The sequence below is a fragment of the Podarcis bocagei genome, assembly GCF_964188305.1.
Source record: "Podarcis bocagei genome assembly, chromosome: 5".
In the NCBI taxonomy this organism is placed as follows: Eukaryota; Metazoa; Chordata; class Lepidosauria; order Squamata; family Lacertidae; genus Podarcis; species Podarcis bocagei.
The window spans coordinates 33677323-33691187 of NC_138129.1; the positions used below are offsets into that span (position 1 = coordinate 33677323).

The window sequence follows — 13865 nt, forward strand, 5'->3', positions numbered from 1 at the left end:
CAGTGCATTTTTCTTTCATATTCCTTACCGCAAAAAGTTTGATCATTTGGGGAAGTGGATTTGTTTTCCAAGAGCTCAAATTTTAAATCAAATTTGAAGCACCCTTTCTCTCTCTTGTAATTACTCACCTTTGCTTTTTAAGAACACATTATTACAAGAACTGGAAAATACCCAAAAACAAATAGAGGAACAGCAGCATGACAAGGTAAATGCCACTCCGGGAACTGTGAAAGGAGTGGCAAATATATTTGTTAAGTGCATTTTTGTTGCCTTGAAATTGCATGATCAGAAACTGTCAAATGATTGTATCATGATCACTATAAATAGTTTTATAGATCACTATAAATAGTTTTTTTGCTTCCCTGCTGGGTCCTCTTTTAGAAGAGAAGCTGATCAAACTCTGTTCATTTCCAGTGAGCAGGATGTCCTCATAGAGGACTGAAGTGGTTCTGTTCTGCCCACAAACACTGCATTTGGGGCAGAATTTTAGTAGGGATAGGATCTTAGCTAAAAGGTAGTAAAGTAAACTGCAAATAACTCCCTTTGGAGTCCTGTCTAGTGTCATTTCAACATTTTAACTGGAGACCTTTCCAACCCCATTGCCCTTGCCAAAGTTCTTGTGTAGCTTTGCTGGCAGGGCGCATTAACTGACTCCCACCCTTTGTATGGATGTAGCAGGATTACTTCACTCCCCTACCTTTAATATGCGGACAAAAATTGCACTATATTGCATGATCTTCTTGTTTATGGTATTGAGGCTTGCATTCAATGATTTTTAGGATCAGCCTTGGCTTTTTGGTCACTTCTGTCTACAGCTATAGATTTCTTGCTGTTTGCTAGCATGACCAACTACATTCTCTGAGCAACAACAGGAATACAATTAGTGTCCTAGTAGCATTCACTTGCTGCATGTAACAGCCAACAACCAATAAGTGCCTGCTTTTCGCGCACCCTCTTCCCTGCCTCTTTGTCGCCTTATTCTCCCCTGCTCTCCCTTCAGCATGATAATCTACAATTGCTGCATGACTTTTGAATTCACAGATGGTATGAAATGTATGTGTTACCATAGTTGTATTGGCTATAGAGAAACTATTTCTTATTTTGTTGTGAACAGAGAAGGCTGTCAGATGAAATTGACAAATTGAGATTAGAAATTGACCAATTAAAGACAAGAAGTGGATCTTTTCTTGACAGTGTACATACAAGGTGAGAATATTATTTATTTTTCATGCAAATACCTCTGTGACAATTGGTTGTTGTTGTTGTTATCATCATCATCATCCTAATCATTTATTAAATTTGTATACCTCCCTTCATCTGAAGATCCCAGGCCAGTTCATAACAGAAAAATACAAAATACATAATAAAACAAACACAAACGAATGACCCCACATACTGATGGGAGGGGGGTTGTCTCTCTGAACCAATGCCTCAGCCTGTGTTGCTGGTATCTGCAGACTTTTCATTGATGTTTCTCACATCCCAGAGTTCTTCAAATTGAGGCAGAATGTGCAATCAGGTGGGCTGCATTTACTGAAACTTGTAAAAATGTTCTTGGCAAAATTTTAGTTTTGGCTTCTGTAACTTTGAAAGATGCTGCTGAAATTAAAGGGCTACCAGAGCCCAAGTGGCTGTGTCACAAATTGTTTTCATCCTAATGGCAACTAAAACATAGGTCTTCTGCATACCTGATGGTTGTATCATAGCAGAGCCTGATTTCTGGTGGTCCAATTGGGTTTTAGCTGCACAGTTCATAGAATAGAACTGTAGAATTGGATGGGACCTTGAGGGTAATCTAGTACAACTGCCTGCAATGCAGGAATCTTTTGCCTGACATCTGGCTCAAACCTGCAACCTGAGATTAAAAGACTCATGCAGTTGGGCATCCTGGAGATCCAAACAGGAACACTGCAGACTGCTATGTTTTGTTGCAAGTCCTTCTTGCAAATAACACAAAAGAAGCTTTCCCACTATCTTCTGCCTCTTCAAATGCTGAACTGGCCTAATAAAATTTATCTGAAAGCAAAATCTGACTCTTTGCTATCACTGTGTGATCCAGTAGAGGGTGCAATTACACAACAGGCCAGCAAAATAGATAAGACAGCAAGCACCTGCAGTGCTCTAGCTACCAGTGTTTTGCTTTTGTTTTGGAGCCTCACTGGTAAATAGGAAGGATGACCTCTCCAATGGGCATCTGTTCTCGTCGCACATTACATGTTTCATATATTGATAGTACTTCAGTTTATAAAACAGGGCGAAATTCAAACCTGTATTTTTAACAGGGAACTTCGGTGTGTTTCATTTTGTACCTGATTATCTTGCTGACTAATGTATTTAGTCAGTACATTGTGGTCTTAAATGTTTACCTGTCTTAAGCCTCTGTGATTGAATCTAAAATAAATATTGATCCTCAGGTATTGTCTTTTGGTTGCAACCTTTAATAGGTTTAGTGGGCACAGTAACCTTTAGTAGGTTGTCTATGCCATTGTGCTAATCCTGCTCTTAGTAGACACTCTGCACCTTTTGTGGTGGCCCATGGTTCCTTCCATCCTTGGCACGTCCAATTAAAGATTCTCTAATAAGCAAGCTGTTGAGATAACACTTCCTGAGATGTTGAAGATAAAGTAGTATTGGGCTAGATGGACTATTGGTATGATTTGGAATAATGCAGCTCTGAATGGAATTTGTCCTGTCTTTGACAGTCATGTGATTGCTACAGTGAACACATTGTTGCAGTTCAGCCCACATTTACCCTGCTAGTATGTAACCCATTTTTAAAGTAGTTTCACTGTGGAATTATCAAATCAGCATTACTGATGTGAGAGCTGTGTTTAACCATGACTATTCATGCAAATTGACTTACAAGCTAGGAAAAAAAGGGATGATGGTGAGAAAAGAAAGTTGAAGCCGTATTGTAAAGGGAAGCCATTGGAACTGTCGTGCCGAGTCTTGCTAACCCTTGTAATCCGTAATCTGTGAAACTGTAATCTTCAGAGAAAAACCCCAAGCCCTGTAATGTGCTGTGTTGTCTGATCACAGTTTCTGGTAATAAGAGGCATACAGACATAGTTGAATATGTGGTTGTTATGTTCATATATAATGACATGTTCTGCTTTTTTATGAGATAAGGAAGAAAAGTAAGATGAAATATGAAATATGAAGTCATGTCACTCCACTCCTAATCCATCACTTGTGGCAGTCTCTTCATTGGAAGAAAAGAGATGATATCCCTTCCATGTACACTTATCATTGCTTGTTCAAACAGCCTATTGACAGATCCCTGACAGCATAATCCTTTGCATATCTATTCAGAAGTAAGCCCCAATGAGGTAATTGGGGCTTGCTTCCAGGTAAATATTGTGTAGGATTGCAGCCTGAATTCTCTACACTGTTCAGCCATTATGGATTGAATTCAGCCTCTTTTGTCTGAATCATGCCTAGTTTAAGGAACACCTGACAGATTTTTCTTTCCCCTGCTTTGCAGAGGTGGATACTATGTCCCCCTACTGCTGTCTCCAAGCAGAACAAGAAGGTGCATGTACTATAGATACTGGAGTTTGAAGGGGGAAAGTGAAACACTATTGTCTTTCGCCTTCTCACATCAATTACTCTTGAATATGTTCCTACTAATGGTCCGTTTTTGTGTTCAGGTTCCATACACTCTGTAAATTATTCATTTAGCCACAGGGGTCTGCAGTCTTACATTACATGTATTGTACTATGAGGGGATTTTACAATGATTTCTCCCCCCCCCCATGGTTTCTCACAGGCCTCTAACTTCTTCAAACACCATTGTTTGAATACCTGGGGTTTCAATGATGATTTTCATATTCTGCTATTAACCTTAGCAATCTAGAATAACTTTTTGTTTAGGGATATGCTGCAAAATAAACCATAACAGTCTTTTTGAGCCAAAGGGTGAATGGAAGGGTAAATGGGACTGAAACTGACTCTGTAGGTTTTGCTACAGGATGTGTCTTTGTATTTCAGAGGCAGATAATTGTGTTGGATTCTCCCTCACCCCCAGATATCCTGGAACACTGGAGTGCTCAAATGATAGGGCTGGAAAGTGCTGCACCCACTGGGGATCTCAGCTGTCACTTTCACTTTGATCTCCTTCTCTCCAGACTGAAATGAGGCTCTTAGGCTCAGCCAGTGTGATGAGAGATGGCTTGGTAGCCTGTATGTGAGCCTGGTGTGGCATGTGATAAGCTTGGCATATAAACATTTAAAATATTACTTGAGTATGATTTTAAATTTCAAAAGTGTGTGTGTGCACTGTCACACACATGTACTTTAATAAGAGACCCTGCATTTCAAGCTTGCTTCTAAAGAACTGAAACTTAATACTCTTTCAGTTGACCTGGTGGGCTTGCATTAAACTTTAAGTAAAAAATTATGAGCTGCTTATTACTTGCTAATCTACGGAATGCTTCTTTAATATTCAGGGTCAAGTTCTTCAAATTTGGATTGTCACATCCTGCACTCTTAAGTGCTTGTTTAGCTATATATATTGGCCTCTGTCCAACAAGAAGGAACATGGAAATGGGTGTTGCACATGTGTTTCCCAGCAATGAAGAGATTCTGGAGCAAGATCTTGAATACCACTGATCATCTATTTGGAGGAAATGTAGTTTTCCTTCCTTGACTGATGACTGGCAGCACTCTAACCCCAACTTAGTGATTGCTATTTAAAGTCTGTTGTGGTATTTGTACTTTTATTGTTTTAAGCTTCTTGTGACTACTTTAAATTATTTTGTTATAGAGTAAAAAGCATTGTAAAAAAATGAACTCCTGGAATGTTCTTTTCACCCTTGGGAAACACTCATGCAGCACTAGTGTCATCTTGTTGAATCAGAGTGCTACTGAATAGCTTTCCCGATTTTACTGAGGGAAGGTCACTGGTTTTCTTTAAAAGTAGAACTACTAAATTCAAGGTGTTTCATTTACCAAGGGATGGACCTATGTTGACCAGAACTGTACCCTGTTCCCCACCCAGTTTGGACTTCCCTGGTACTGGCTATGGACCCACATTACTGTCTGAATCTCAGTTATCCAAAACTACATTCACTGTTCATCCTTGTATGGACTTCCTGTTTTTCCAGACTTACGTTTAGTTGAATATTTTTGGCTGTGAGACAATGATAGCATACTGTGTTTCTCAGTGTGTGTTGTATTATACTGTCAGTATCTGAAATTACGATCTATTTTTAGACTGGTGGTTAAAAAAACAAGTAAAAAATATTAAAACTATTTATTATGGATTATCCCCATTAAACAAAACTAAATTATGCTATTTTTATTTACTTAGGACTTTTCTCCTCTCCCGCTCTTTATTTTTTTTGTAGGTCGCTTGTTGGAAGCACTCCAGACCTCAGGTATCCCCTGAGTACTATTGTCCATGCACCAGCCGAGCCCTTTGGAACACCTTCCAGTCTTCACCGGGCACCAAAGAGCCGATTTACAGCTCTGCGGGAAGACCCCTCCAAGGTAAAGCTCCTGATGTTTGCCTTGCTCCAGCTAATCTTTAGCAGGCAGCTCCAGTTACGCCTGTATCTTGGAGCATATCACAAAATCTTTGTGATGGCAGCAGCTGCAGCAGCTGTCCTGCGCCTTTAAACGAGGGGCTTTGGCCTTTCACTCGGCAGTAACAGCTGCAGACCTAAACCCCTTCTGAAGGAAAGAGACTCCCTGTTGTGCAGAAAGGCCACTGGATGGTGGCCAGGATAGTACTTATTTGATGGGCTTCTGCAGAGGATGGTGAGATGAAGTTTCAAAGGTCTTTGCTATGCTGTGAAATCTGGGCAAGAAAGAAGCCTTATGCCTTACTGCTTAGTTTGAGCGTATGCTTGTATTGTTATACAGTAATTACACTTAGAAGCCACAGGACTTGCTTGAGAAGCTACATGTTGAGAAGAATGAGAATGTGTTGCATATCATCCCTTTAAGGTCCACTTTCAAGCTTGAATGCAACTTGAATTCACTTAAGTTTTGTTTTAGTGGACGTGGCTCAATTCAGTCCCTTTAAAACAGGCAAAGGTCAAAGTGTGAACACCTTGGTGAATTTTGTTTGTTTGTTTCAAGGGTGGATAGATGTAGTATCTGCCTTTTTTCCATCAGGAAACTCAAGGTACTGAGTTCAAAGGACCAATCACCGTAGTTGTAGAGTATAGGGAACAAGGATTTTCTTGTTAAGCTCTAGTGCATCTTTCCTCAACTTTGGATCTCTAGATCTTCAATTTCAACCCCAGCCCAGTATTTCCAATGGTCAGAGATGATGGGAGTTGTAGTCCTACATCATATAGTAAACCAAATATGGGAAAACTACTCTAGTGTAATGAATTTACAGCTCTGTATGGAGCTCACAAATACAGTTAGAGAATGGGCAACTATAAAATTAATAGCAGAGACATGGATACTGTAGAAAAATTAGTTGCTTATTCTTTGGGGAGCAAACTGTCATATTTATGCTGAGATATAAATAGTAGACTGTTATGTGTACTGTATATCAAAATGTTTTATTGACACTTAAAACCATGTTTTACATGATGTTCTGGCAGACTATAAATTGTGTTTTTCTGCTTTAACAATATGTGGTCCAGACATAGCAACATACTGGTACTGCTTGCTTACTTTGAGATGGTTTAGTAAGCCTACTGAATGTCTTTCTACACAGTTGTTTAAAGGCATGCTGCTGACCTGTATCAAATATGACAACTCCAATGCTATAGCAAGCCATTCCCAGACTGCATTAAACAAAAGAAACTATGTTTCTCTTAGCCATTTCTCTGGCCTTTGCTCTATTGTAGCCAAGTGAATGCCAATGGAGGCTGCTTAATCCACAAAATAATTTCCTTAAATCCTCCTGATGCTGCTATACCTTTCAAAAGTTGGAGCTTTTCAGAGGAACAAATCCAAACTCCCATTAGTTCTAGTCTCAGCATAGTTCTGTCAAGGTTGGCTAGGTGAAATCACCCATAGCCCAGGATAAATGAAGGTCCTTCATTTCAGAGTACAGCTATGGGAAATGGCATTCTTCCCTTTGGCTCCTTCTTATTGGAGTTTTAACATGGTGGTGGTTGCATGAGTTATTTTGTGGTTTTATGTATTCAGGACTGGGACCTTGCTCAGCCAGGTGGGGTCCTTGCCGCTACAACTCACACCTTTGATAGTGACCCAGAGATCTCTGATGTTGATGAGGATGATCGGGAGACTGTGTTTAGTTCCATGGACATGCTGTCTCCAAGTGGTCACTCTGATGCCCAGACCCTTGCTATGATGCTGCAGGAACAGCTTGATGCCATCAATGAGGAGATCAGGTATGGAATGGAGCAGTCTATCTCATGATATTGACTTGAATCTATATTTTCACAGTGACTCTGAAAAAAATCTAAATAATTTTGTTTGGACTACCTCTCAGAAAAAGTGAACTGCTTTCAGTCATCTCTAATCTCAACCTTCTGAAGATCTCAAAGCATAGTATAGATGAAATAAAAAAAAGATACAATAGTCTGCATAATCCATAAAGGCTGAAGACATACCTTGTAGCATTCTCTCTGGAAACCTTAACAAAATAAGATGGGAGGAAGAGCTGAACCTGGGAGGGAGATGAAGACTTGAAACAACCAATTTTGGTTGCTGCAGAGGTAACCTAACCACATAAAGGCACATGATTAGTTGCTAATGTTGTCTCAGCACTGGTTTGAAAGTAGTACTAAATAGAAGCATATTCTCATTCAGTGCTCCCATGCTCTAAGAAAACTCAACATTGCTATATTAATTAAAGAAAAATGAGTAATCTTCCATCTGTCCCCAACTCAACATCATAGTTACAAGTCCAAAGAAAACATTTTGTTGTGATTCTAATGCCTTCAAGTGAAACTGCGAAGTTTTTTGTTTATTTTTTAAGGTTAAGGAAACTAATGTGCAAGAAGCTTGGTGATTTCCACCAAATCTTTTCCTAGATTCTGCAAAGTGATAAAATAGGAACAGGGTGGCTTCTAGTTCCTGCTTTAATTTTCTAATTTAAGGGAAGAATTCAACATTGAGCTATGTTTGCCAGACAGAACACGCCCTCCCTCCACATGCACTGTTCTGGGGGTTCTCACAACTCCACTCCAAAAGTCAGGGTGTGTGCTAAGGGAGGAGAGGAGGGGACAGCTCTCTTGCGCAAACAGAAGTCTTCATGCAGGACTTCTACTAATGGAACTACTTAGGTGAATCCTACCCCAAGTTACCTTGCATTTATCATTTGTCAATAAATATGCCAAAGGAGCTTATGGATTGAAGCATATGGAGGTGAAGCTTAACTTGTAATAAAAATATTAGTTTGTTAGCCCTATGGATTTTGAAAGTATTACAAATGTGATCCATATGTAAGGGATACAGAGTATGAGCTTGAGAGCCCGGCAAAACAGTTGTTAGGAAATAGAAATAGAGAGTGAAATATCAGAAGCTGTGTTCTAGCTCAGAGTTCTTCAGCCTTGGGTGCCCAAGGTTATACTGCAGCTCAGTACTTTTCTACTAGATAAAAGGTGACAGTACTCAGTATGAAGTTGTTACAGTAAGTGCCACACCTTTAACCAGTGTTTTTCTTCCAGAAAAAAGGTGTAGGTGCTGTATATCTTTGAGTAGCCTCAGAAAAAAAGCACTGATGCAACTCCCATAATTCCTATCCATTGGCTAAGATGGTGGGAGATGACTGGAGTTATAGTTCAGCAACATCTGGGGATCCCAGGTTGAATAACTGCTATAGCTTGTTGAGTCATGTAGATGCATAAACCATGGAGTAAGTCTAGAGGAGGCCCTTGGGGAGATGGAGGTAACTAACACATCAAGGAGAAGTGGGGTAGATTGCTGCCCTCTGGGTGACATGGTTCTGAGTTGGAGCCATTGAATACCTTTATATTTTTCTGCATAATACGAGTAAGCGGATAAGAATTCCAAGTGGTGTTTGTCTAAATAAATGTTTTAAAATGCATTGCATGCGGAGCTGAAATGCCTGTTTTCCTTTAGAATGATCCAGGAGGAGAAAGAATCAACTGAGCTGCGGGCTGAGCAGTTGGAGAGCCGTGTCACCAGTGGTAGCATGGAGGCCCTGAATCTAACACAGCTACGCAAAAGAGCATCTATCCCCACCTCCCTTACTGCCTTATCCTTGGCCAGCTCATCTCCTCCTGTCAGTGGGCGCTCTACTCCCAAGCTCACCTCTCGCAGTGCAGCTCAGGATCTTGATCGGATATGCAGCATGACCCTGGTAAGCAGGGCAAGAGGAGGGGTGATAATGCAGATAGACAGGTCGGCTGTTTGATTATATATGCTCTCCTTAGAATTGTCTTGTTGCTTCTGAATATCGTTTGTGCAGACTGCAGGACTTCTGGTCTTTAGCATTTCCACTTGGGTTCTATTTATCGTGCATAGGCATTTACTTCAATGACAAAATTATATGCCGTTTTGTTTGTCTTCAGGAGGCCTTGTCTATCCTGGTTGATGCCCACAATCTTGTGATGTTCTCTTCAGTCCAAGTTGTAGCAGGCCTTTTACAGCATCAAGAGTTTGCTTTCTCCTTCATACTGTTATTTTAAACTAATTTCTCTACTCTTGTGTCTTGTTTTTCGCAGCCCAGTGACTTGAGGAAACACAGGAGGAAGCTGCTTGTGAGTGTATTGGTTTATTTTCTCTTTTATGTGTATTCTTGTTCCGCTTCTGTAACCTCGTTGCCCTTCTGCTCCCTCGCTAACCCTGTCATAACTATTGTCAAGCAGGACTAGTGCACTAGCATAGTGGAGCTGGCTTTATTGTGGGAAACCTGTGTATGCTGAAAAGAGAAGTGGTGGAGGTTACAAAATATTGAGTTGTTTTAGGTAGGGACTCTTAACTTGCTTATACTACCTTCATTGCTTCCACAAAATGTTGTTGGCATCTGTCTCAGGAGACAATGAAGGAGTGCGCCTTTGGGGGTGAAGTCAAACCATTGGAGAGTTACAGCACCTGCTATGGCTGTAGAGACCAATATGGGAGAGACCCATTTTGTTGCAGCTGGGGCAGATGAAGGCGTCCAATTTTGCTGCTGCAGATGCACCATGGTGTTTCTTCTCTCTGCGCTCCTCGCAGCAATCATTCTCCTTCTAGTCACTGCTGTGGCTACATGACATAATAACCTGTCTCCAGGCACTGTGGTCTTCTGCAAGGGATTCCCACACAGCAGGGTTGATGTCGACAGCCTTCATGTTACGTTTGCACACAAAAAGCAGAGAATTGGCTAAATTCTTCCTTAGGGCTGCCAAGTTGCAACCTGGAGAATCTGATTTCACTTTTGTCTTCTGTGTACCTTCTTCCTTTGTGTGCTGTAATGGAGTATTACAATCTTCTACAAAACAGGAAGATCAGAGGAGGAATCATCAGAAGCAGGGCTGCAGGACAGTTTCCCTCTGCTAATGCTGTTAATGATAAATGTAAAATCAAATTTTTTAGATTGCAACCTAGCAACTGTATTCATCTGTAAAATATAGTTACACTGAAAATGCTTTAAACAAGAATCTTTGCATAGGAAATTTCAATTATTTGTTGTTATAGTTGGCTTAAGGTGAGACATTCAAGATGCTGATGAAAGTTTATCCTGTAGCTGTAGTCACAGGTACTATTTGGTTCTCCATGTAAATGCTATATAGATAATTGTATGTCAAGCAGTAAATACACTGCTATTACTGAGTTTGTTGCTGAGGACCCAGTGGTCTTTAACCAAGATACCCTGCAATCAAACCAAGATCTATTGAATGTGCTTTTCTGCTGGAACATATATTGCAGTTTATAGAGTGGTGTAGCTATGCAAATATCATTGTAGATTCATATTGGTCAGTGTCTGTAACTTCACTGACAAACATCATAACTCTACCCACCATGACTGTGCCATTATTTATTCTAAAAATAAAGTGCATAAGAGGACCTTAATCTATGATAAGTCGCTATGCTGTGCTACGCATACATTGCTAATGTAGTTTTCTCAAGTCTGTGCACCTCCTCAAAGTACATAATGGTTAACCTATGATAGATTAAAAATGTGATTTCTGGGCCGTGCACAGGCAACATCTTCAGTGAGAAAGGAAGAAAACTTTGCCATCTTTTAATTACAGTGGATACAAACATTTCCACTCAAACTTTGTTGCCATTTCCCCAATACCTAAATTGTGCACTTCAGACAGTTCCCTGAAACTGCTTTGCTGGTTGTATGGCTGTCAGAGGCACTAGATTAGAAATTGTCAGGTTGAGGCTAGAACTGGTTTGTGGCCATAACTAAACCTGGAGGATGTATTCTCTGGCTCAGGGGTCCCAGACATCAGTAGTCTGAGAAGAAGAGAATTGAAGCCTGAGGTACAGTAAATGGAATATACTATTTTGTTCAATCAAAGGCAGAAGTCCTCCCATCACCCCTAGCTAACAGTACCAGTGGTCAGGGATGATGGGAATTGTAGTCTCAAAACATCTGGAGGGCCGAGTTTGCCTATGCCTGGGCAGAGACTGATGCACACCCCTGTTTTCCTCTGTAGCCTTAGCACAACCCATGGAACTTCACTGGACCAGTCTCCAGCCTTGTACCCTGAAGTTCCCAATTCTAAGCCTCACAATCCTTAGCATACAGTAGCTATGGCATTACTGATGACAAGGAACTTGTGAGGGAATGTGTGTTGAATTTAGTTCTTTAAAAATAATTCTTCTCAGGAAGCACTTCTTCATTGCAGTGTTGCAGTGCTTGTGTAGAGCTTAAAACATGGAGAACCAAGAAAAAAGAACCAATTCTCCATCAAGTAAAAAACGTATTGGTGGGAGAAATCTACAAACCCATTTTATTTTGGCAGTATGTGCTTGCCCTGTTTAACCTTCTTAAATGGTGGCAAAGTGGCTCTTCCTCATAATGACACCCCCCCCCCATCCATCTAGCTTGGCCAATTATCTTCCACTATTGGTGTAGGATTTGGGCTCTATCTTTGAGTGCCCTTAACACAAGGAAGTGTTCCTTTTGCTTCTGAAAAAATATCTCCATACACAGCTTTAGGATTCTAAAAAAACCCCCCCACAAACTACCAATTTTGCATTCAAAACCCACTCTACATGATGAATAGCATAATTGCAGCCTGGCTGGCTATGGTAGTGTGCAGCAGCATACCCCTACCATTCCCCGCATGCTTCCACCCGCTTCTTCATTTTTATCTGTCTTTGTGTTCAGCTTCAGTGCCTGCCTGTGATTTGTTCGGTGCAAATGAGTTTGGAGATGACTCCTGTTTAAACAGTAGCGTGTATTCTCTCCACCCACCTCCTGTCCCAGTGGCTATGCCTTATGTCTCTAGAAGCATGTTTACTCCCTCTGTTTGGGTGCTTAGATCTTGCTTGTAGTGTCAGATTCTATTTACTTTAAGGAGAATGCTTTGGGGAAGCCAAAGCAGTTTCCCTTGACTTCCTGTTTATAGTTCAGCATGATAGAAATGGAAGTCTTAAGAAAATCATAATATTGAGAATCGTGTCATATTTCTAAGAGACCGTAAGAGGCTGCTTTGCTGCACACCAGGGTCTGTGAGAACAATACATTATTTTGGCACATGCTTAGCTTATGTTTACCACTTTTCTCTCACCTTGACTTAGTGCATGCAGTGCTCTTTAAGCCTGCCCCTTCAATTGCTGTTGCAAAGGAGGCGTAAGCAGGGTACACGTTCACCCTCCTGTCAATCTTTGGATAGTGCTGATTGAGGATTGTTCCTTGGCTTAGGCAGTAAATTGCCTGCTCCCAGTTGTGGACAACATACTATGGAAGGATACTTCAAGGATGACCCTTATAACAGTGGGAAGCTACTTTGGACCCGATGGTACCAGATGGAAATATGCTCATCTAAATGATGACAACACATACCTTCTTCAGAGATCTGTGCAGTTTGAATGGTCAGACTCAAAAGCAGCTCTGTATATGTGTTGCTTCTAAGTTAGAGCATAGGCCTTGGGAAGACAGAGGCTGCTTTCCTTGTTGCTACGATGGTGATGGGTCACAACCTGTCTCCTCCTTCCTGCTGTTATTGGGCTCCATTCCCTCCCATTAGGGCTACATCACTCCAAGTGACACTGATAATTGTCACTCAGTCATCCAGGCCTTTGGATTAGGGCATGCAGTGAGCAGCAGCCCCCGAAAATGCATGTGACCCTGTTCCACCTTCTCCTTTAATTGAACTGGCAGGTGAGCTATGCTGATGGTGAGTGAGATAGAGATGGGAGGGAGGTGCTTGGACAGGGATCTGCACTCTGACCTCTCCTTATTTGTTCAGTCACCAGCTGGTCGAGATGAGAGCCGAGAAGATAAAACCACCATAAAATGTGAGACTTCTCCTCCTTCCTCACCCAGGACACTGCGGCTGGAGAAGCTTGGACATCCTGCTCTGAGCCAGGAGGAAGGCAAGAGGTATAGGGGGCTGACAAGAGAGGGGAGGAGGGGCTCTGCCTACTGTAGGTAGCCAGTAGCGTACTGTATGTTCAGTTACATTGACAGGTGGATCAGAGGTTGGATTAGAGGTTATGGAAAGGTAATCCAAAATCTTTTCCAATTCAGTTAGGAGAGTATCACATTGGTGTTGCAGAATAAAGTACATACTTTATCAAAATCTACAAAAGTTTCCTGTGTCTAAAGCTGATTTTGTGTCCCAATTCTGATGAGAAATTACCAGAATTAAATGTGTACTGCAATCTGCAACTAGCTGTTAGAAACCCAAGCATGCACTTTTCATTCCTTTGAGCTCCTTCAAAGATAGATGGCAATAGCTCTTCAGAATGCCCTGTAGATGATCTGACCTTTCCTTTGTGGAGAAAACTCCTAGTAAGGGATTGTT

At 41.1% G+C, this 13865-nt stretch overlaps 1 protein-coding gene across 7 annotated transcripts in view; it reads left to right on the forward strand.

Annotated features, from left to right (window-relative positions):
• PPFIA4 (PTPRF interacting protein alpha 4) overlaps nt 1-13865 on the forward strand; it is a 116911-nt gene that overhangs the window by 76490 nt on the left and 26556 nt on the right. For 5 of the 7 annotated variants that reach the window (XM_081194657.1, XM_081194658.1, XM_081194659.1 and 2 more), the window contains 7 exons: nt 143-205; nt 1115-1206; nt 5349-5490; nt 7114-7319; nt 9016-9256; nt 9621-9656; nt 13308-13441. In XM_081194657.1, the coding sequence (XP_081050783.1) occupies nt 143-205; nt 1115-1206; nt 5349-5490; nt 7114-7319; nt 9016-9256; nt 9621-9656; nt 13308-13441 (914 nt within the window). The remainder of the gene's footprint in view (nt 1-142; nt 206-1114; nt 1207-5348; nt 5491-7113; nt 7320-9015; nt 9257-9620; nt 9657-13307; nt 13442-13865) is intronic. The other 2 variants (XM_081194661.1, XM_081194663.1) reach the window with 1 other exon arrangement.